Source organism: Tripterygium wilfordii, chromosome 5, assembly GCF_013401445.1.
Source record: "Tripterygium wilfordii isolate XIE 37 chromosome 5, ASM1340144v1, whole genome shotgun sequence".
In the NCBI taxonomy this organism is placed as follows: Eukaryota; Viridiplantae; Streptophyta; class Magnoliopsida; order Celastrales; family Celastraceae; genus Tripterygium; species Tripterygium wilfordii.
In genome coordinates, this window is record NC_052236.1 from 1,159,581 (window position 1) to 1,182,786 (window position 23,206).

Below are 23,206 nucleotides of genomic sequence, written 5' to 3' on the forward strand. Positions count from 1 at the left end.
AGCTTCCTTTAATAACCACTAAAAGATTTTTGATATTTATTTCAGAATCTGTTCCCATTTACAAATCAAGGAAAATACTTTTGAGAAAACCTGTGATGGCTTGCTTGCATTTGTCAGCATGAGTCTGAGGTGGAATCATTAATACGTGTCAGGTCGTATTGCTCATATAGGGCCTGTTTGGCAATGCTTTTTGCACTTGTTAAAAGCACCTCGATGAGGTTTAGGTTGGTGTGTTTTGTGCAATTGCCTTGAAGTAGAAAAAAAGTAATTAGCCGAGTGATAGGTCGATCGAAGAAAACGACAAATGATCCTCTAATAAAAATGTCACCATCTCTTCCCTAAGTCTAGAGAGCTGGACTTTGGTTATTTTTACGTTGTTTCTGTTGAGGTATAGCGCAGTAGAAATCATACAAGTATAGCACGTCGATAATAATCCAATCGGGATAAAGATAGAACTATCACAAGCAATAATCACATACACAACGGAAGTAAATCAAATAAAGCGCAAAGGACATCAAAAATTACGTGGTTTGGCTATACCAAATTTACGTCCATGGAGTTATGTGAGTAATCCACCAGAAAAAGAAAAATGTACACATTGCCAGTTGCAAAGCATGGACATGAGCATGGTTGCTTACTTTTTTCTTCTTTAAGAGTTTTATGCAGTAAAAGTTGCATTGGTTGTCTTAGCAATACTGGAAGAAGATTAAAAAAAAGAGGCATCGATTCAAATTAGTGGGTGACACCAACTTGGATCGTGGGTTAGGCAGGCTAAAAAGCCTATGATTAGAGCCAGAGAGACAATTCGGGCCGGGTCCATGGGCCCGAAAAGACCCATGTAACACGATACACGGGCCATGCGTGGCCCGGCCCGGCCCATTAAAATGAGTCGAGCGTGACGGCGGAGAGCAAACATCAACTGACAGTCTGAAACCCCACTGTTGGAACTTGGAAGCTCGTCTGAGACGGCAGAGAGCAAGCGACTGCTTTCGCTATGGCTTTTCTTTTCAACAAATTTCAAGAGGTACTCAAATCTCTCTCATATCTCAATTGGGTGTAATTCAAAGCTCGCTCTTTTAAGAAATCCGTACGGGTAAAATGTGAAAATTTTCACCCAATAATGTGATATTTCGATCAAGATGGAAAGTTAAAATCTTAGAATTCTGAAGAACGATTTTTGTTGCTGATTCCATTGACAGGATTTGTTGATTGTTATCATTCTGTGTTTTATTGGATTGCGTGATTTCAGGCTGTGAAAGTTCTTGCGAAAAGCCCGACATTTGCCAGGAATCCAAGGCAGCTGCAGTTTGAAGCTGACGTGAACCGCCTCTTCTTGTATACCAGGTCGGCGGTGCTACTGTTTTCAATGGATGATTATGGCTGTGTTACTGCTTTTTACGATTATAAAACCTCATGTTTGTGTTAATATTCTTGTTCACATTCATGCCCAGAGCTTGGCCTGCCATCTTTTTGTTGGGGATTGTCTGAATTATGTTCTTAGATGAGGCTCTTGCCCAAATTTTTTGATGCAGATATTTTGACTTTAATGTTTGTTTGCAGTGAGAATTTTTTGATCCTATGTTAATGTGTGTGTTTGAGAGACAGAGAGTGAATAACGTGCTACATTCTGAGAAAATCTTATTATTGGACTCCTATTGGCTTCATGTCAATTGGACGATGCCTAGAAACTCTCTTATTTGTCATCTTCAATATCTTGAAATAACGGGTCGTTGGCGGAGATGGTGAACTTGACCACAGTAACTCTTAGCGGAAGCAGGAGGTCGTGAGTTCAAGTCTCATGGGTGTTTCCGTTATCGCAATTTGCGAGATGGACCTTACTTAGCCTAACGTGTGCAAATGTCACCTTACGTTATCTCCCCGCATTAGGTCTTGGCCCAGGTCTTAACTGATCCATGGGGTTGCGGGGTCTTCCATGTGGCCTATGTTTCACCAGTCAGTTGTCCGGTGGATAGCTGGGTGGGTTCCACATTTCCAAAAAAATGTTCAATATCTTGAATTATATTTCATGCAGTTTTCAAACTTTTCAGCTACAATCGATTGGGAGGAGATGTTGATGAAGAAGATGCAGATGAGATTATTGACATGGCTAGTAAAGCTTCTGTTGATGACCAGCAAAAGCAAGTCCAAGAAAACATCCATTCTCAAATTAAAAGCTTCTCCACATTTATGGATGAAATTCTTCTTCCTGACACTGCAAAGGGATCTGATGCACTTGAATCGTCTCCTCCAGCTCCTCGTCCAAGTGGCCTTAGCTTTGCTGTTGGCGGCAAAGCCCCCAACAGCAAAGTCCCTCAACTTGACCGTCCTGGTAAGTTTTTGTTTGCATTTGTACTTATTTAAAGAAATCCCTTAGTAGTAGTCATGTGTAGAAAGCTGAAACTGGCAGGCTGTGGGATTTTTTATTTTCGTCAGATGACTTTTTTAATTGTTGGTCGACAGCAATGGGTAATCTAACTAATGGCATAATAGGTTTTAGATTTTACCTTTAATTCCTTATTGTCTTATTGGGCAGTTTCTCAGTATGTGATTTACCAACTTAAAAATATCTAACTTGTTTAATCACATAGGATTCCTAAGCATATGCAATCATCTTCCTATGCAACTGCTATTAGAGGAAATAGTACTTATTTATTATCATCTTAGTCTTCTCTTGCTCATGGATCACAACCTCTGATGATAGTTTAGTTGATCAATGTTTGTTTGTTTTCCGTTATGAATTCCTGCTTGTAGCCCTTTGTACAGAAAAAAAATAATTTAATTTTTTTAAAGATGCTACCGAAAGGATGGGGAACGGGATGAGACTAAGATGAATGAGGCATAGATGGGGCAATTTCTTGAACCTGTAAAAGGGTATGGGGAAGGAACATGACAAGGATTTCTTAGCAGCTGGGGAATAGGTCGTGGAAAACCCACCCAACCTGTTCCCCCATTGCCACTTCTATAAAACATCTATATGTGGCCGATCATTTGTATTTTTTTTTAATGATATCCTCTGTCTGACTTGCACTTTCGTTACATGAGCTAAAAGCTTTGAGTCATCTGTGTTACTTCTGGATTTCTGGTTTGATCATTGATCATTTTTCAGTGCAGCTGTACCTGAGACAAGGCCGCTAAAAGATGTTGAACTGTCTTTGCAATTAAAGGATGCAATTGGCTACACACTTGATGTCAAACCATCGCAGATACCCCACAAGGATGCTGGTCAAGGTTTATTTTTAAATGGGGAAGCTGATGTTGGTAGTGTCGTAGCCTTTTATCCGGGCGTCATATACTCTCCAGCTTATTACCAATACATCCCTGGATACCCTAGGGTGGACTCTCAGAATCCATATCTGATCACTAGGTATGACGGAACTGTGATAAATGCCCAGCCTTGGGGTTCTGGTGGTGAAACACGTGAAGTGTGGGATGGCTTAGGAGTGCCCAATACCATGCCTGACAATCATGTTATAGGCAAAGGCTCAGATCGTGTTTGGACAATGCTCAGCAGGCCTTTGAAAGGGACACAAGTTGGCAACGGTGGTGATGTATTAGAGCGTAGAAACCCATTAGCATTTGCTCATTTTGCCAATCACCCAGCAAAAGACACAGTTCCTAATGTCATGGTCTGCCCTTATGACCTCCCATTGACAGAGAGGGAAGTGAGACCCTACATTCCAAATGTATCATTTGGGAACACAGAAGAAGTTAGCATGAGGAGGTTTGGCAGCTTTTGGTTCAAATCTTGGAGTTTGAAAACGAATACGTCGAATTTTCCTGTTTTGAAGACTATCGTTTTGGTGGCTACCAGGGCTCTTTGCAATGAAGAATTGTTCTTGAACTACAGGTTGAGCAACTCAAAACGACGGCCAGCATGGTACACCCCTGTGGATGAAGAGGAGGACAGAAGGAGATGGAGTTAACCGGTTGAGAGAAAAATGCCGCCAGCCGTTTCCGGATAGGATGGTTCATGTCTTGTTTGGCACTCTAGGACTCTTTTTGTTGCCAATGTATGTTTTGTTCTGAGTTACAAGAAAGTTTCCTTCATCCTTCACAGGTGGATTATTGTGAAACTTTCTTTTTTTTTTGAGAAATTATTGTGGAACTTTGATGGATTACTGAATTCTATATTTGTCAAGTGAAACGCTACAATGAGTCTTATTTTTGGTGGTGGGAGTCTATTGGACTTCTCTCATTGGATCTCATGTGAAATCGTGTGTCCCACATAATATAATATGAAATTGTGTCCGTTCATGTCAGTTATATGAAATTGTGTCCATTCATCTAAACATTTGGGATATTTGGGGTAAAAAATATTGGGATCCGTAAGATTGATATACTAGTATTAGTCCTCAAGGACCACTTCAAATGATTTGAGAAAGACAACCATACTTTGGATTGAAAGTTCTTTGTTCTCCTCCCATACCTATGTACCCTCCCCAACTTTTTTATTTTAATCTTTGAAGCCAAATCATTTAAAGTCTGAACCAAAAAGCTGAAGATATCCATGTGTCCAACAAGTATGGGGATGGTCATCAACTCTAATTTGTAATCCACAAAAAGATGACCATGCAATGAATATCATTACTAGTTTCGGAAAGATCATCTAATCAGGCAATGAATATAAGTTGGTAATGTCATATATTGTTTACATAATATTGATTTTTTTTTAACGAGAAACTCATCCAAAACACGATTACATCGGACTCTGTCATACATGAGAATGAATCTCCTCATCCCACCCGCATCAGGCAATTACATGGCCATCAGCGCATGAGGATTGCTCCAAACACAAATCAGTGTCAAGTACCAATTTTACTAGTAAACACAAATTTCAATTTTACAGAAGCTAAAGATTCTCAATTTGGTTTTCAAGAAAAAAAATATATACATATAGTTCATTCTCACATGTGGAAGCCTTCGCATCCAGGGGATAGGAGGTTGCAATTAGGGGTGACAAAAATTCGATTTTGGGTCGGTTCTAGGTCGGACAACAACATGTGTTTAAGAAATATTAACGTGTCAGAACCCTAACCCGGATTGGATTTCGAACGTACTTAATTGACCAAACCCATATTGGTTTAAATCCGAACAACTAAATTGGACAATAATCTAATCCGGGTCAAGGTCCGAACAAATAAATCAGACAATATTTTTGTGTTTGGACCCTAACCCTATTTTAAATTGGACAAAGTTTTGCCACCCCTAATTACAATGTAGATTGCAGTAATAATGCGAAATTGTTTTAGTCTCCCATTCTTTTCATCCAACAGTTTCAAATAAACGCAAACCAACTAGTAAAAAAATGGAGTTCTCTATTTGCTTCCCTTCCACCTCCATATATATATATATTTAGTATATATAACTTATTTTCAAACTTAATTTGATTCGGATTAGATAAATTCGATCATCCAGATAAGATAGAGTTTTACTATCTCATAAGAGGATGTAGAAAAATAGAGTTAGGTGAAATGTTTAATGGACTTGAAAAACTAAAATAGGAAACACTAGGGGCAAGATGGAAACTTCACAACAAAATATAATCCAGCCATCTAGGGTTTTTAATTTTTGCAGGCGTGCCTTTATAGGACAGCCGAACTGAGTCGAAGCACCGGCAAGGCAGCAATCCGCTCCCAACCTCAAGCCTCCTTTGCAGAAGAAGAAGATCTGAAAAATGGTAACTTCAAGCTTCGTTTGCGCACAGTTTTTTTCTTTGTTTATAGTTTTTCCTTTTGGCCTTCTCTGTGGAAACAGAGTTATGCTTAGTTTCGTAGAAATTCCAGGAAAACCTAACAAGTAATGGAAAATCGAACGATTGTATTTTCGTTTTGGGTTTCTTTCCTTATCCATAGCTGATATAATGTGAAGAGTCGAGGAAGAATTCGTCTTGTAGTGTCTGAATGATATTTCTGTACTGTGTTTAAGACAAATGCATAATTTTGATTGTTATCAATGATAGAAATGATTCCATGGCTCCATTGGGGACAGAACATTTACCTGGGTGAATCTTTTCAGTGCTATGGTTGAGACAGATATCAATGCTTGAGATCATGACATGGAGGATATAATATAAGTAAATTGGTTTAAATATATTTAAGATATATTACCCTAGATCTACAATATTCTCCTGTTGGTGGGGATTGATTATTTTGAAGTGAATTATGGCTTTCATTATTTCTGTTGCTCCTAAAAAAATCTGACATCTAGAAGAATTGTAATTGCCCCTCATAGCTGCTGGAGGTGGACTTGTAGCCATACTACGATGTGTATTTATTCACTCGAGACTTGATTAGCTAGGAATTTATGTTTGCAATGCAATGTTTTATATTGGTTTGGGCCTGTGTGAATATTGTAGTGTAATCTCAACTAGGTATTAGGTCACCGGAAACTACCCAACCAACATTCTCGGATCAAGTCGATTAACTCTGCGATCCAAATCCAATTATGATTCCCAATCTCGATCGTCTCAAAAACTCATGGCATTCAAAAGAAATCCACCAGTGAGGGCACCAACCTTACTTGGTCTTTATTGAGAACTTGAGTAAAGGGTAGGTCTTGTTTTGGAGGGACTTTTAGCAAATAAATTTGAAAGTGGTAACCCCGTTCGTTATCTTTATTTGGTGTAACTACTTGAGCCGGATGAAAGGAAACTTTCACGTCCGATTTTGAAGGGAGGAGATCTTATAGGATCCTATCCTAATTTTTCTTTTGCTAGGCCCATAGCAAAAAAACCTACTTTCTTACGATTACGGGGTTCATTCGAATATGTTATAGTTTGTCAAAGCTTCGCTGTCACTAATGCTTATGTTTCATGATTTTGAATAAGCTTCTAATCCTACTCTTAAAACCTAGAAATCAAGATGGGATTATAAAAGTTAAAATAAATCACACTTTCCGTGGTCAACCTATGCTTACCTAGCATTTTCTCGGGTTGGCTGGTTAAGTAAATGGTAATGTATGGCTTATTGCTGATGGATTTGCTGTAAGTGTTTGGTGTTCAGTTTAGTTTAAAAGAATTTTTATTCGCAGGGATACTGATGTCTGATTAAATAGTGGTAGTGTGAGAGGTTGCTTTGAATGGTTGTGTTTTTTATTGACATTTTACCACCTTTTTTTGGATGGTAGACTTCAACTATTAGCGTGTTAATTTTTTTTTACCTGATAACCAGCCAAAGCAAATCCACGAAATCAAGGATTTCCTCTTAACGGCAAGGAGGAAGGATGCTCGTTCTGTGAAGATCAAGAGGAGTAAGGATGTTGTTAAGTTCAAGGTTCGATGCTCCAGGTACCTGTATACACTATGTGTATTTGACACTGAAAAGGCTGACAAGTTGAAGCAATCTCTGCCTCCAGGTAGATTTACTATTCCTGTCAACTATATATTAATTGTCTGGGGGTGTAATAGAAACAGATGGTTGACGATCATTGTGTTTACGCTTGCTATCATATTCTTCGTGTTATCTGGCTTTCAAATTACTCTTATCCTCGAGGGAATCAGCTGAGTTTTATGCTTTATGGTGCATGGTTGATATCACCTCACTTCTTGCTATTTATTTACTTGTTTTGCTTGTAGGTTTGAGTGTGCAAGATCTGTGAAGAAAATTGCTAGAGTTACCAAGTTTTTTGAGGCGTATCGAGTTGTCAAGATATTTTATTTTATGACCATTTTTATGATGATTAAAAGGTCAGGGTTTAGCATTTATTTTATCTTGTGAGTGGATATCTTTATACAATTTAATTTTGTGTTGGATATGTAGACTGGAATTATTTATTTAACTGTGTTGTTCTGGTGCACATTGGTTCATTCATTGGAGGGGATTAATATCCGGGTGAGCCTTGGACAATTCCACAGGTGATTTCATAAGTTGTGCCCAATATGCAGGAGATCAAATTAATACCACCCATTTGCATACTCACATATAAGCTCGAATGCAGGTACAGATATACATTGTTTATATCGTTTCTAACCCTGACACTGAGCTCAAGCGAGCAATGCTGTCACTTGGCCGTTCCGAGGGGGAAAAAAAAAGGCTAAGCAGGCTTCTCATAAGGATTTTGGTCCCTGAACTCTGAAATGGCACTCCGGATCATTTCAGCCACCTGAGGTTGAACAAAGAGGTGAGTGCTATCCAAGATGTGTATGATGAACCTCTGTGAAGCCGGTAGAGAAGCATTCAGGTTGATAATGAACTGTGCCATGGGTATGTCACTGCAATACAAAGGAGACTTGAGCCCTTCAGCTTGGGCTCGTGCTAACGAAAGAGAGAACGATTATGAAATGCTTCTTGGGACCTGTCTACGCGCATAGGTTTAATCAACAACTCTTCGGATGTGCACGGGTTAAATCTATAAGCCTGCACAATAGCCCGCAAACCATGCTTGTTAGGCAAATACATGATAATTCCATGTACGGGCTTGGTAGGAATCGAACTAACTACTTCTAAAGAAGGAATGCTCCCTCCTAATCAGTTAGGGTAAGAGTTGATACACTAAATGTTGCAGACTGAGATGAAGCTAACCTCCAATCTGCCAAGGGGAACCGAAATAGAATCGAAATGCATGGATGATATGTTCAAAGATGCTCTACAGCCTAATCTCATCATCACCATCAATCAAAGCCTTAATGCCAAAAACTTGGGGATGCTTAAATAAATATATGATGAAAAAACATTGTGTAGAGCTCAATAAGCTAATTTTCTTTTTGCAAAGCTCGAAGTCGAATATTCTTTCAGCAAAATTAGCAGTTGCACTTCTCATATTCTTCTATGCTCGAGTCGTTACAGCTTCAATGGATGTAAAATCATTTGGAACATGAATCACACAATTATCTCAATTAATAATATATCATCATCATCATCAATCGAATTTTTATCCCAAAAGTTTGAGGTCGGCTATATGAGTCGAAAACATCACCGGGAATCCACCACAACGCACCAACGATATTCTCATTTAGACTCATTTTCATATATTTGACAAACTTTTATGCTGGCTGCCAACCTACAGACACCATCCTCTTTTATTCGGGCTTGGGATCGGCTGCAAGTGTAGGCGAAGTTTCCATTAATAATATTTATGCAGCAAAATTTGGGAATGCTGAAACACTGAATTTGACATGGAAATATCAATAATATATAGAAGTTCAGAATATATATACCAGGAAATGAAGAGTCCTTTAGTAGCATTAACCAATAACCATCCTGTATTAAGCATGCTAGAACTTTGACCTGCAACAAGAAAAAAACCATAGAAAACATGTGAGTGGAGCATTTCCAAATAAAAACTATCCGCAATCCACAGTTCACAGAGATACTTCCCAAAAAAGAGTAGGGAAAGGCCCTTGACACTCCATCTGTGTATCAAATTTGCTTTCACAGTTTCACATATCATCCAAATGGTTTCAGATACCATGACCTTGCTTTCCAAATTAAAGTAACAATTGAGTAATAACATTAGACTAAGGTTCAGGTTTCGTTCGAGCTGAGCTGGAGGCTATGAAGCGCGGGTACGGCAGAAGTGGCCGTCTACCCGTACTGGGTGCGTTTCCCTTGCGGGCGCATGCGGCTGAGGACGAATCTCTTTTTTTTTTTTCATTCAAAAGTCTGATAGGGAGCGATACAACTCAGGGAAAACTGAAAAGAGCGGGGGAGAAAAATTAGAAATTTAATTTTTTGGGTCTGAGCTAATTTTGATACATAGGTGTCACACATGCATTTTCCGACGTCAGTCTCACTTGAAGGACGAAATGAGTACTTTCTCATAGTTGGGACACGAAATTGAGAAAAAAGAAGAAGCTTAGGGATGAAAATGGAAAAAAGAAGAAGAAAAAAGGGTATATAATTGAGAGACGAAAAGTAACAGTTTTGTCCAAATCAATGTCTCACAAGTGTTCCAAGTTCCAACTCAAAATATCTGCCAAATTGAATAAATGGTCAAATTAGTGCATAAGTAAACAAAACAAAATGTGTTTCATCCCCAACCAAAATTGAAGGGACAAAAAAGCCAAAACAATCATATATATCCACACAAAAAAGGTGCTAAAAAGTAGGAGTGTCCACAACCGATCCGCAACCAAGAAACCGATCCGTAACAATGGTTATTCGATTTTCGGATATGGTTTTTCGGTTACGGTTTCGGATATGGTTATGATTTTAGTAAATGTTTGGATATTTTTACGGTTATGGTTATGGTTATGGTTATAACAGAAAAAACCGAATAATATTAATATATATTATATAAATATATATGAAATTAGAATATATATATATATATATATATATATATAAGTTATATATTGGAATATGAGATGAGACAATGGGAGGCAAAGTAGTATTTGTAAAACTCTGATTATATCTTCATAACAAATTATAAATTTAGATACCAATTAACCTAGTCATTACACAAATTATAAATTAAGAGTGATTAGTTGAAACTCATGGTGGCCTTATCATTTTAAAATTCATATAAATTAAGATTGATTATTGCTAAAGTGAAAGTGGGGAGACATTTTCATGGCTATTTTCTCACTCTATTTGAGATTTATTCATACTTTTTCATTTATTCAAAAACCGAAAACCGATCCGATCCAAACCGAAAAATATGGTTATTTTGGTTATGGTTATCCAAACATAATGGTTTGGTTATGGATTCTAAAATATCATAACCGAATCACTTCGGACATCTCGGTTATGGTTAAAAATCGAACCGAAAACCGAATGGACACCTCTACTAAAAAGTCCTCTTCTTTGCTTAGCTAATTATAAAATGTGGAGTGACACATCTCCAATATACAAGCCAATAGAATCACACACTTGATGCAATTTTTTCCTGGAAACTTCAAGAAAATTGTCAAACATATCACTCAATTTCTTGCATTACGTTATCATAGCCAATAGATTATGCACGACTTAAAACCAGGACTAATGAAACCTATACATAGAAAACTTCAAAGCGTGTTGATTTATTGGTTCTTATTATATACGAAATTAGAAGAGTATGCTTAGACTATACCTATTAGTTTATTAAGACAAATGGATTAAGAAAACCCATTTTTTGGCTCGATTTTACAAGATGACCTATGGACATTAATATTTGTGAAAATATTAATGAGATTCAAACGGGGAATTTCATGCGACTAAACCATTCTTTCGAGGTTGAAGGGAAATTTTCTATATGTTAACTATATGACCCACGATGATGTATGATTCTTAGTGTCGGACTATTGAGAAACAACAAATAAAAAAATATATGTAATAGAAATGCGAATACTTCGTTGGATACTTAGTCACACGAAAAATGATAAAATAAGAAATAAGATTGGTAAAACTAAAGTAGGAGTGGCACCAATTGAAGGAAGTTACGAGAAAACAATTTAAAATGATATGAGCACGTATAAATGTACAATATAGAGATAGTTGTATGATAGTGAGTAGGTATGAGATTATTTTAGGTCAAATCATTGTTTATGTCCTTGATGTTTCCCAAATTTCTCGATTGTATCCTCCAAGTTTAAAATTTGTTGATTATACCATTGATGTTTCTAAAATTTTCCAATTTTGTCCCAATTTCAATTTTCCGGCAGGTTAGACGCTGGAATTTGTCCAGCTGGTTTCCGGATTGACAACATGACATATGTTTGTCATTTTTCGGTAAGAAAAAATATCCAAGTCTTTAAAAAAGCTAACACATAAAAAACCCTAATTTACAAAAAATAAAAATAAAAAATTGCAAACTCCTTTTCTTCTGCTTCGGCAGTTCATATCTCTTTCTGCAGATCCTTAAAAATCTACTTGTAATGGTTGAGTTCCACCTGCAGATCCACTTGTGTGACATGATGAAGAATCAGCAGAAACAAAAGCATAAGCAATCCCAACAAGCAAATCAACAAAAGCACCAATTATAAACCCATGATTATGATTCTTCTTCTCATTAACCCTCAAAATACTAACCCAGAAGCTCCTCCAAACCTTCCCAATCTTTTAACCCCATGAGACTCCGCCATTGATCTCCTAGAATCAACATATGTACCTTTGACTCCATAGCCAAAACCACACTCTCCCTAAATCGAAACCCATTTGACTTTGCTTCTTGAAGGATTGAATTAGTGTTTGAATGGAGAGGAGCACCATCGGAAAACCCTAGAGCAACTCAGCGTTTATCTAAATTGGAGCAGAACAAGCTCAACCTGCGCTGTCTCCTTTGTGCCAAATTGGAGTAGAACAAGCCCAAAAAATCTCGTCGTTTCGATCAAAGAAGAGGAATTGACATTTTAAAAAAAATAAAAAATTAGGGCTTGTATGATGTGGCTTTTAATTTTAAAATGTAAATTAGGTGTAAATGCCAACATGTATCTCCGGTGCCACATGTGAAAGCTCCGGCTATCAACAACCAAAAAATTCAAAATCGGGACAGAATTGGAAAATTTTGAAAACATCAATGATATAAACAATAAATTTTAAACTTGGAGGACATAATCAAGAAATTCAAGAAACATCAGGGATATAAACAATGATTTAGCCGATTATTTTAAGCGAAAAGTAAGACCTAAAAAGACATGAGTTAAAATGATAATAAGTCATGATATGGATTCAATAAAAGATGATAAAAGTATAGATCTTATATGAAAATGAAATGAATGATGGTAATAAATATACATAGAGGATATCCCTGTTGTTTTCCTCATAGAATCATGTAGCCGAACCAAATTTTTTGGATAAAGGCTCAGACGATGATGACATGAGCTACTTATATATATATATATATATATAACATGGATCCACGATGCATAACCTTTGATGCTGGTTGCCCTCTAATATGTTCCTTATAATATGTATTTATATATTTGTGTAAATTATTAAAATCGATTGAGTTGGATATTGTATCAATATTTATTTCACTACCTTGATCATGCATATGCCCCATGAAGTAAATATTATATATAATAATAATAATAATCAGGGCCACAGTGAATTTCTGGTTAGCACAATAGCACATCCTTCTTAAAATTCTCTTTATATATATATATATGCAAATAACGTTCATATTCACATATATAGATATAGCTAGTAGGGTCCTTGTTCCGTCGATATTTAAAATGGCACTAAATAAGTAGGATCACGACTTGTATATACACATGTATAAATACGTATCTAACTAAGACTAAAAGTTACAAACGATGTCTTGTACTAATTATTTGAAAATAAATCGGGTATATTTGTTATGTGTTACGATTATAATATCCCACATCACTTGGCTTGTGGTTTATAAGAAAAGCTCATGTCTCTATCACTAAACGAGACATTTTCTGTGGATCTAAGAACTATAATGCGATAGCATAAGAAGAACAAATTCGTGCGGATTTGATCTATCTACGAGAATCGATAAACCCAAAGCGGAGAAATATTATTGATGTGAGTGAGTTGAGATTTTTGAGATGATATCGGAGCAAAGTCTCGATCCAGTTGGACATGCATCTACCTGTTTAATTGTTGGGTCTGTCATAACACAGCCCACAAGAACATGGTAGTGTTATGACTTATAATATCCCACATTGCTTGGCATAACCCATGCAATGTGGTGTATAAGAAAAACACATATTGTTTGAAAATATCGTTGATGTGGGTGAGCTTATATTTAAGATAAAACACCTAGTTTTTGAGTTTAATTATTAAGTAATCTTCGTGCATGTATTGAAATTGTAAACGTGTACAAGTCGAGAAACTGGAGGAAGACAACGACCAAACCACGAAGCCCGAATCTATCAAATCATTATTGATTAATATATTAACCATCTGCCTATTTTTCAATATATATACATATTTTCAATATATATATACACACACATAGAAGATATATATGGTTGTCATTTAGATATGGTCATGTAGCCAACCGCTCCCACCATTGTTATTCAAAGTCTATACATGCAGATTCTTCTTCTTCTTCCTCCTCTCTCTATATTCCATATTCATGGCCGAACTAATCCATCACAAACCCAAATCCACCAATAATGGTTTCCTGTGTTGTTTCGGATTTCCCGGCCGCCGGAAACAACAACTTTCCAGGAAAAAATCAGATGCCAAGAAAAACAACAAGACCAGTACCCTCTGCTTTACTTGGTCAAGATTTCGCATCAAAAGATCCTCGTCCACCAAAACTGTCCCACTAGACTCGACTGTTCCATCCGAGAATATCAATCTCTCACTCAATTGTCCAAATCCGACCGAAGAAGATCTTCCTAAACCACTCAGTCAAATCACCGCCGCCGCCACTCATAATCAATCCTCTAAAGAGGTATACACTAATCAAAGTTGTGGGGTTCTTTAATTTGTATTCAGTTTATCAAAAACATTATGAATTTATGATTATAATTGTCACTCCTTTTGACGGTTTCAGACAAAGATTAACAAGCTCCACCAACACAGGAGGTCTTCCGATGACGCCACGTGCCAAAAACGGTTATCCTTCCGCCGCAAAATCGACTCCATAAGAACCTCCAGCCACCCGGCTTCACCCGACACGGCCAAGCCCAAAGATAGACGGCCTAACGTGGTCATATCAAGATCCACAACTTTCCCCGTCCCGGATCGGGTCAAGTGGGTGGGTAGCGCATCAACCCAATCACAAGTAATCAATGAAAAAGAATTCAGTAAACTGGATCCGATTGTGGGTTTTTCAATTGTAACGATTACGCTATTGATCATGTTACTGTGGGGTCGATTATGCGCAATCTTCTGTACATCTGCATGGTTTTACTTTGTTCCTCGCTTGAGAAGCAATATGGATCATAGTGGTACAAATGTGTCGGGTTCAACGCGACCCGACTTGGATTCGGAGGAGTACAAGAAGCGGGTCGTCATGGAGGGATTTCTCCAGAGGAATAATCATCATCATCATCAACAACGGTCAACAGCGTGAGCGGGATGGCATTTTGTGTAAATTAGAGGTAATAGTGTGTCTAAATTTGTAACAAAGTGTCTTAATCTTCTAGAAGATTGTTGGATTTTCCACATTTATGAAGTTCATTAATTGGGCAGTGGGCGATGTCATGTGAGGTAAGTTAATTGGTTTGTTGTCCACGTAGAGAGAGACTCGGCCGTTTCTTTTAATACAAGACGTGGCGGGCGCTTCTTCTTGTCTGTTTCGTTATCGTCTAACCACCAAGAACATAAAAACACCTTTTTAGTGTGAGAAAGCTTCTCGTGAGAAAAAATTAAAAAAAAAAAAGGTTTTAATCTAATGGTTTTGATCTAGGGGTTATTATAATTGGATGCCCAAATCTATATATAATAGTTTGTCCATTCCAAACCCATTGGAACTGAGCCCTTACGGATTTGTTTTCCTTGAGTTAAGTTAGGGAGGTCTAACTCAACCGCCATCCAAAGTTCACTTAGAAAATCGGTTGTTATAAATTAAGAGAGTGGATCATTTTTATATATTGGACTATTAGCCCATACACTACCAATGTGGTAGTTTCTAACAAGGGTTCTGCAATTAATCTTCAATTTAACGGTTTGGGTGATGTGTTATATCACGTCACACCAAAAGATTTACTTTCAAGTAAAAAAACGACGCACTTCTTTAGAGTTGCCTTCCTTGCTTTTTGTATTGTGTTTTTTATGATTTTGATTTTATTTTCTTGTATCAAGTTTGATGTTTGATATGTATCATTTATTCAAGGGGGTTGATTTTGTTTGAGTTGTTCCATACCATTTGTACTTCTTCTTGTAAATGGAAAATTTCAGTTTTGAAAAAAAAAAACATGAAGAACGTAACAAAAATACAAAAATAAGTATCGCATTATTTTTATTATTGTGTTAAAACTTGTGATCCCATATCGTTTGGAGAGTACCAATCGATATAATTTATAAAAAAAGTTTAAGCATCTCTCATATGCCTTTATTTATTTATTTATTTATGGACTAAGTATCATAAACAGCGACTCAGAAAAATAAAGTTGTGCAAACTCGATATATTAATAATGAATCGGTAAAAATAAGTATTGTTTTATCGCATTATTTTTATTGTTGTGTCAAAACTTATGATCCCACATCGTTTGGAGAGTACAAATCGATATGATTTATAAAAAAAGTTCAAGCATCTCTCATATAAGTTTTTATTTATTTATTTATTTATGGACTAAGTACCATAAACAACGACTCAGAAAGATAAAGTTGTGCAAACTTGATATATTAATAATGAATCGGTAAAAATAAAGTGGATAATATTGTTAATGTGAATGTGCTGAGATTTACGATATGTTATTTTCAATCTCCTTATCATACTATCATATCATATGATCATGAAACTAGTAGTAAAGTGTTTTTAACGTATTTATAATATAACTAATGCAACAGAAAATGTAGATCCCTATCCACTACATTTACTGATGGATTCGGCGATACTAGCTAACTCGTAACTTGGACCAACCTACGTGGTGTCCAAAGATAAATAACACATTTCAAGTTCAACCAAAATAATAATATATTTTATTTTATACATAATGTTAGGTTTAGCTTAGGCTTTTAACTTTTAAGCAATTTTATTATATATCGTGGATATGGAAAAAATTTTTTTATGCCTAATCAACATGATAAGTGGACGCTAAAAAAAGAGTCAACCCAGAGAGTTAATCCAAGATGAAAGGAAGACGACAGAGAATTTGCACCAATCCCAATGCCATGATCACAAGTTCCAACAACGAAAAAATCTTACAGATATGACAATCTCAACAATAATACTATTAACTCTTATAAAATGAATGATCATACTCGAACGAGGTATGATCTGAGAATTACAATATTTGATTCTTAAAAAATTATCTTGGAGGAAGCTTTTGATTTGAGCGTTGAAGTGTCAACGTGCTGCGAATGGTTTCTCTCCTTTGTTCCTGCAGGTTGGTCTAGAGGTTCGCATTCCACGTCACTGCCTGGGTCCGGCTGCACATGTAGGTCGAGCAAAAAAATCTTATCGAACGTCTTCTTCGCGAAAGGAAAGAGAAAAAAATCGTTTGGTTGGGTCTACAACGGGCTCGAATTTCTCTTTTTGGGCCGAAAGTAGCAACATAGATGGGCTCAGGCTGTACAGGATTATGTGGCCCAATTTCGACATCCGTAAGTAACAGCAGATATGGGCTCAGGGCTTTCGATGTCGGTTTCGTAAGTCGGTTTTGGATACCCACCACATTGGGTTTCATATTCCCGGAACCCTAGCCCTAAAACGAAAGATGGTATAAAGGTTCTTTATTTGCAAAATCGGCCACCGTTCGTTCGCCTTCTCTAGGTTTCTGTTAGTGGCGCAACAGAGCTCTCAACGATGGTAAATCCTCTAATTCTTTCAACTTCCGGTGTCACATGTGAATCTTTTAAATCATATACGTCTTGTTGTTGGCCTTTTTCTTTTATGTTCTTTGAATCCGATTTATCACTATATTTGTTTAGAAAGTTCATGGGTTTCTGTGGAGTTATTGTTTTGATCTTCGAATTCAGTTCCTTTGCAATTGAAGAGGGTTTTTGCTTAGCAAATAACTGATGTTCGATCAATGTATGCCTTTGATTTTGTATGTGATTAGTTTGATACTTTCACATGCGAAGCTTGGAAGCTTTAGGGATTTATTTTACATCTGCAAAAGAAAGCGAATGACTATGAGTTACAGCTGTTGCTTATGATTCTTTGTTGGGGATTGGGGATTAGTTTAAAGCTTTCCTATGTAGACCATTTTATTGCTTTCTCATCATCTGTTACCCAATACTGGAATGGTCAGTCGTATGTGCTGCATCGTAGTAGGAATGAAGTTTAATTTCAATGGCTTGTAATGTATAGTACTATAGTTATAATTTGTGCAGTTATGCTATAGATGGTGGATGAAGAATAATTTGAATGGGTTAGTTTGCTGATTTCACATCATCCAACTAGGTTATTGATTAATGTTTCTCTTTTTCCAATTTTCTGTCAAGTTTTAACTCTTAGGTGGGTGTGTTAAAATTTTTTTCCATGACATGAAAGAATATTTCTCACATGCAAGAGCTATTAGTGTGTTATATTGGTTAGAAATGGATTGTATGTAACCATGGCTGTGTACATTAGCTAGCTGGTAGAAGGATGTTTTTATTTTGAGATAGTTCTAGTGAGGCCTGATGTTTTAATAGCTTTATCAGAAACGTAATTTCAATCATTGAATATAATACATTTTTACTATGCTTTCATACTTCTAACTGTTAGTTCCCTAGCTCATATAGTACTATGACCATTTGAATAAAATCTTGCTGAAAGCTTCTTTTTTTGTGTGTGTTTATGGTATATTTGTCTAATTGATATAACTTTTCGCCTCATTTTTTTCCTTTCCCAAGATAATATATGCATATTGCAAGTTTGTCTTCTTGTGTGTTTTTATGTAAATTGTATTATCACTCGTGTTTGTAGGTGAATGTTCCAAAGACCAAGAAGACCTACTGCAAGAGTAAGGAGTGCAGGAAGCACACTCTACATAAAGTCACTCAGTATAAGAAGGGGAAGGATAGTCTTGCCGCTCAAGGTAAGCGCCGTTATGATCGCAAACAATCAGGGTATGGAGGACAGACCAAACCAGTCTTCCACAAGAAGGTAAAAACTTTGCCTCTTTCCTGTTCCTTGCAGATTTGTAGTCCGTGTTTTGGCCTCTGTTTTTTTTTTTGTCTGTTTCCATTTCTTTCCCGGAGAATACAAAACGTCATTGGCAATGAATGCTCTTCCATCATTAGGCAAAAACAACTAAGAAGATTGTGCTGAGGTTGCAGTGCCAGGGTTGCAAGCATGTTTCCCAGCACCCAATCAAGGTTAGGGCTGTTGAACATCACTCTCTGTGGGTGTGGGGGTTATTTTATTTTGCCTTCCTACCTATGTGCTTACAAATTGATTATCTCTTTTCTATTTATGCAGAGGTGCAAGCACTTCGAGATCGGTGGGGACAAGAAGGGAAAGGGGACTTCTCTTTTCTAAGTGATTGTCTTGTTTGTCTTAGTTTTGTATTCTCTCATTTTTTCTTTATATTAGAACTGGAATGCTATATTTGGCTTGAACCCAAGTGGATTGGTTTATCAGCATATCTAGTTGTAATGTTTCTGGTATTTGAGATTGCTGGTCTATATGAGGTACTATCTATGGAATCAGTATCAATTGGCCCTTGTTCTTGAAAATACTTTCTTTTTTTGTTTTTGTTTCAATTTACTTGTTTCAGAACATGTTGAGATGGTTTGCTTGATGATAAATTAGATGGAATGTTAGGAGAAGTAACATGTATTCTACTGGATCATTTGTCATTCTAAATTCTGTGTAGGAGTGTTTCATGCAACTATTATCCTTTTCTTTTGGTGGATAATTATTTGGTGCATTATTACTATCTTTACTCCACAGGCTTAGATTTTGACAAAATTTTTTCCCTTTGAATTGGTCTCTCGTGCTGAATGAATACTTCGGGTCCGTTTGCTGCACCTTATATGGTCTTCCAATAATAAATTGTTATTTGCAACCAAGCGACATTTTATTTGAACGTAATTAATTGATCAAATCAAGATTGATTTAAATCTGGACAAGTATATTGGACACTAACCTAATTTGAGTTAGGGTATGTAAAAGTATTTCTTTGGATTTAGATCCGGTTTTAAACCGAACAAATTTTATGTGTTTGGATTTAGATTTTGAATATATAATTTATGTCTAAATTTAGTTTAATCCTGATTGGATAAATTTGGTAATCCACGGACATAATTTTGCAAGCCATACATTTGATAAAAAAATGAATGAGCTACGGTCTTGTAATTAAAATTGTCGTAATATAATCCTGAGTTAGAATTTCAGGCAAATTGATTGAAGAGAAGAAAAACCGCAAATCGACCCGAATTCTGAACTGAACCCCTAAACCCCATCTCCCCCTTTCTCATTTCCCAAATACTCTCTCTCTCGCTCTCTCGGTGCAATGATGATGAGGGGCCTCATCTCGGGAGCCACCGGCAGATTTTCTGCTGTCCGGAACTTGTTGAGGCCATCAATGGCCGGTACTGTTCGCCGGTACAGCCTGATTCCTATGGTGATAGAGCACTCCTCTAGAGGTGAGAGAGCCTACGATATATTCTCTAGACTGCTCAAAGAGAGGATCGTTTGCATCAATGGACCTATCGACGACGATACGGCACACGTGGTGGTTGCTCAGCTTCTCTTTCTCGAGTCTGAAAACCCTTCTAAGCCCATCCACATGTACCTCAACTCCCCCGGCGGCCATGTCACTGCTGGTATTCCTTAATCCATTATCTCCTTTTTTCCGCTTTACTTTTAGTGGACGAATTAATGAATGAGACTGATCAGATGCTTGATTTGGTTGTTTCATTTTATTCCATGTTATAGTTAAGACTTAAGATAGCCATGTAATTGTGTAATTTTAGGGTTTCGAGGACACCTTATGTAAGGATTATACCAATTATATCTGACTTTAGTTTAATCTGCGCACAATTGTGCATGGTGAAGAAAGTTCTTGGTTCAGGCTAGTCAATAATCTTCAAAGACGTGGTTTTCATTCGCTAAATATACGTCTTATGGGTAAACAAGGGGCTGAAAACAGTGAATGGTATTAGCGGTCACTGTAACAGGGTTGCACTATATGGGATTTAGAGGTATTCAGTGGGTTGCTGCCAAATCAGTGGATTAGAGCTTGGATTTTCTGCAAATGCACCAGCAATATAAAGATTATCATTTTTGATAATCTTTTTATTTCTTTCTCAGGGAACATTTTTGATCTTATGAATTTATGCTCTCTGTAATTCTTCTGGGTTGCACTTTCTCGGTGCCTTGATAAAATTTTCCATTCAAAAAAATAAAAAGATTATCATTTCCACTCTACTGCTAGGTATGTTCTGGCGTGCTGGGAGACTGAGGAACATAAGGGTCTTTGAAAGGCTCGACCTTTGCTGATCATTTAAGGAGAGTTGATTATCTAACCCTTGTATTTAGTTTCATTAACAGCCTTGTCTAGATGTTTACTAGCATTTTTTCAAAAGATGACAACTAGAAATATCAGTTTAGTTTCTCTGATCAGCCTAGCTACTGGCACACGAGTACCGGCCCCCCGGAAAGTAGGTTTCTTCTGAACCGCTTGCACCAAAAACTGGAATAAAAAAGACACTTGTTGGATGTTCTGGGCTTGATTTTTTTTCTAGATAATCCTCTTGTTCTATAGTGGACCAGTGGTTCACTTGGTTGGCTGCTTGTCAGTGCATTGTTTAATGAATTTATTTTTTCTCTCTAAGGGAATGTTCTTGATTAAGTTGATGTCCTAAGATGCAATCTGGCTGTACATGAGGCTTGGGAGGATTGTCCTGGCAATCAATGGCTGAAATAAGAAGACGAGTTTTATGTCGATACTAGTGAATAATCTTGTTTCATTTTCTTTACTTATCACATACTATGCTTGCAAATTGCAATATTGTACCCCCCACCCCCAAAAAAACAAAAAACTCTCAGGGAGTTCTTGTTGCAGATCTGTGATTGCAATATTAGTATGTTAATGGAAGTCTATTGAGACTTGTGTTGATGTTGAAAGAAGGGTTTTGGTATTCAAGGGTGCCTTATGGTGGGGACTTGTACCAGTTACATATAATCCTGATTCAATCTTGAGCTTAGTTGGCATTGTTGCTGAATAGAAGTTGTTCGTTTAGATGATTTCCTGAGATGCATTGAAAAAGATCTGGTTGTAGGCCAAGCAATGGTTACAATCTGATGGTGATTTTCTTCTTGTCTTCATACAGGTCTTGCTATTTATGATACTATGCAGTACATTCGACCCCCAATCAATACCATTTGTTTGGGGCAAGCTGCATCTATGGGTTCGCTCCTTTTGGCTGCTGGTGCAAAGGGTGAGCGCCGTGCCCTACCAAATGCGACAATAATGATTCATCAGCCTTCAGGTGGGTATAGTGGGCAGGCAAAGGATATAACAATTCACACAAAGGAAATAGTTCGAGTTTGGGATTCACTAAATGCATTGTATTCAAAGCACACAGGGCAGGCAATTGAGATTATACAGAAGAACATGGATAGAGATTATTTTATGACCCCTGAGGAAGCAAAGAAATTTGGGATAATTGATGAGGTGATTGATCAAAGACCCACAGCGTTGGTTACTGATGCTGTCAGCAATGAAGGCAAAGAGAAAGGCTCGAATTAGTGTTAGGGGGATGTTAGTTGAAAAAGCATTTTTAATTTGAAATTTCAACCTGTTCTTGATTTAGATTTGGTGTTTTGTTGTGGATATTTTTTGTTTTGTTTTATCTTCTTCGTTTTTTTTTTCTTTTTCCAGCCTACATGCGGGTTTTCATTGAATGAATGACACCCTTCACTATTTTCCGTTCAAAACAAGTCCCTTGATTTCTATAATTCTATCATGCACCAACCAACTGACCAAATGCAATTTATTTGGAAGCTTTAAAGTATATGTTTTTGCAGGTGTTGCTACTAAAGGTGATGATGGACTTTATATTCTCCTTCCATCCAAATGGTTTCGTAATCGACCACAAGGTTAGCAAATTAGACTTCTTTCATTTTGGGTAGAGGTGAAAAAGTTCTGTTATTTTGGTTATCGTTCAGTTTGTTGGTCAGTTCTATGTAATTTCTTTTTAAAATAACCAATCGATCGGTTCGGTTATATCGGTAATTTTTGTACAGTCCTAATTTTGAGTTCTTCGATGAAGAAACAATGTATAATTTTCACGGTCGTCTCTTTTTACAAAACTCAACTTTAAAATCTTTTGTTCTTTCTCTAATCAATAGAGTTCTTTTATCGGCTAATAACCATACAAAGTCGATGGAGTTGACATGATTGCAGGCCAAAACCAGGGGTTGGCGCTTGCTCACTAGAAGTTGAAAACATAGCACATTTATCTTCTGGGTTAAAAGGTTCAGTAATGGACTTCTTGTAGGCACTATGAGAGTTTTTCTTGCATGTGTTGTTCTTTCTATGTTTTTATTTTTCAAAATTCTATTTTTTATATTTCTATGTTTATTTTACTCTCTCTCTCTCTCTCTTCTATGAGAGTTTTTCTTGTATTGTGTTATTTTTATATGTTTTCATTTTTCAATTTTTATTATACTCTCTTTTCTAAGTTCTAACAATGAATATTCCAACTTGCCTTGTAAAATCAAGCTATGCCCTAGACTAATAGAGTTTATTTTATTATTTTCAACACTA

The 23,206-nt window shown here is 36.8% G+C and overlaps 6 protein-coding genes across 8 annotated transcripts; 5 read left to right on the forward strand and 1 right to left on the reverse strand.

Annotated features, from left to right (window-relative positions):
* Nucleotides 1-927: 927 nt before the first annotated feature.
* On the forward strand, nt 928-4,237 carry LOC119998940. 3 transcript variants are annotated; one of them, XR_005468317.1, is made up of 5 exons: nt 928-1,024; nt 1,250-1,344; nt 2,049-2,329; nt 3,112-4,061; nt 4,094-4,163. XR_005468317.1 is itself a non-coding variant. In XM_038846420.1 (4 exons), exons 1-4 carry the CDS (start codon nt 995-997, stop codon nt 3,921-3,923), a joined length of 1,218 nt encoding a protein of 405 aa, XP_038702348.1. In that variant the 5' UTR covers nt 928-994; the 3' UTR covers nt 3,924-4,237. The 3 variants fall into 3 exon arrangements, 1 of the variants encoding a protein (XP_038702348.1); XR_005468318.1 differs by having other exon boundaries at nt 995-1,024; nt 2,033-2,329; XM_038846420.1 differs by having other exon boundaries at nt 3,112-4,237.
* Nucleotides 4,238-5,519: 1,282 nt separating this feature from the next.
* Nucleotides 5,520-7,794, forward strand: LOC119998941 (60S ribosomal protein L38). The gene is made up of 3 exons (XM_038846422.1): nt 5,520-5,677; nt 7,170-7,353; nt 7,574-7,794. Exons 1-3 carry the CDS (start codon nt 5,675-5,677, stop codon nt 7,594-7,596), a joined length of 210 nt encoding a protein of 69 aa, XP_038702350.1. The 5' UTR covers nt 5,520-5,674; the 3' UTR covers nt 7,597-7,794.
* Nucleotides 7,795-7,954: 160 nt separating this feature from the next.
* Nucleotides 7,955-8,819, reverse strand: LOC119998942 (general transcription and DNA repair factor IIH subunit TFB5-like). The gene has a single exon (XM_038846423.1). It carries the CDS (start codon nt 8,197-8,199, stop codon nt 8,032-8,034), a length of 168 nt encoding a protein of 55 aa, XP_038702351.1. The 5' UTR covers nt 8,200-8,819; the 3' UTR covers nt 7,955-8,031.
* Nucleotides 8,820-13,844: 5,025 nt separating this feature from the next.
* LOC119998822 lies at nt 13,845-15,075 on the forward strand. Its single transcript, XM_038846266.1, has 2 exons — nt 13,845-14,286; nt 14,389-15,075. Exons 1-2 carry the CDS (start codon nt 13,963-13,965, stop codon nt 14,908-14,910), a joined length of 846 nt encoding a protein of 281 aa, XP_038702194.1. The 5' UTR covers nt 13,845-13,962; the 3' UTR covers nt 14,911-15,075.
* Nucleotides 15,076-17,164: 2,089 nt separating this feature from the next.
* Nucleotides 17,165-19,168, forward strand: LOC119998421 (60S ribosomal protein L44). Its single transcript, XM_038845749.1, has 4 exons — nt 17,165-17,310; nt 18,415-18,594; nt 18,732-18,806; nt 18,910-19,168. Exons 1-4 carry the CDS (start codon nt 17,308-17,310, stop codon nt 18,967-18,969), a joined length of 318 nt encoding a protein of 105 aa, XP_038701677.1. The 5' UTR covers nt 17,165-17,307; the 3' UTR covers nt 18,970-19,168.
* A 668-nt stretch (nt 19,169-19,836) lies between these two features.
* LOC119998337 (ATP-dependent Clp protease proteolytic subunit 2, mitochondrial-like) lies at nt 19,837-22,254 on the forward strand. Its single transcript, XM_038845639.1, has 2 exons — nt 19,837-20,258; nt 21,768-22,254. The coding sequence occupies exons 1-2, from the start codon at nt 19,946-19,948 to the stop codon at nt 22,184-22,186; spliced, it is 732 nt and encodes a 243-aa protein (XP_038701567.1). The 5' UTR covers nt 19,837-19,945; the 3' UTR covers nt 22,187-22,254.
* Nucleotides 22,255-23,206: the final 952 nt, after the last annotated feature.

Excerpts from the sequence above, each read along its gene's own strand:
- LOC119998940 (XM_038846420.1), top strand. The coding sequence starts at position 995 with ATGGCTTTTCTTTTCAACAAATTTCAAGAG. Across the intron at positions 1,025-1,249 it reads TTTTCAACAAATTTCAAGAG|GCTGTGAAAGTTCTTGCGAA; the intron begins GTACTCAAATCT and ends GCGTGATTTCAG. Across the intron at positions 2,330-3,111 it reads CCCTCAACTTGACCGTCCTG|CTGTACCTGAGACAAGGCCG; the intron begins GTAAGTTTTTGT and ends TTTTCAGTGCAG.
- LOC119998941 (XM_038846422.1), top strand. Across the intron at positions 7,354-7,573 it reads GAAGCAATCTCTGCCTCCAG|GTTTGAGTGTGCAAGATCTG; the intron begins GTAGATTTACTA and ends TTTTGCTTGTAG.
- LOC119998942 (XM_038846423.1), bottom strand. The coding sequence starts at position 8,199 with ATGGCACAGTTCATTATCAACCTGAATGCTTCTCTACCGGCTTCACAG.
- LOC119998822 (XM_038846266.1), top strand. The coding sequence starts at position 13,963 with ATGGCCGAACTAATCCATCACAAACCCAAATCCACCAATAATGGTTTC. Across the intron at positions 14,287-14,388 it reads ATAATCAATCCTCTAAAGAG|ACAAAGATTAACAAGCTCCA; the intron begins GTATACACTAAT and ends TGACGGTTTCAG.
- LOC119998421 (XM_038845749.1), top strand. Across the intron at positions 18,595-18,731 it reads AACCAGTCTTCCACAAGAAG|GCAAAAACAACTAAGAAGAT; the intron begins GTAAAAACTTTG and ends TTCCATCATTAG. Across the intron at positions 18,807-18,909 it reads TTTCCCAGCACCCAATCAAG|AGGTGCAAGCACTTCGAGAT; the intron begins GTTAGGGCTGTT and ends CTATTTATGCAG.
- LOC119998337 (XM_038845639.1), top strand. The coding sequence starts at position 19,946 with ATGATGATGAGGGGCCTCATCTCGGGAGCCACCGGCAGATTTTCTGCT. Across the intron at positions 20,259-21,767 it reads CGGCGGCCATGTCACTGCTG|GTCTTGCTATTTATGATACT; the intron begins GTATTCCTTAAT and ends GTCTTCATACAG.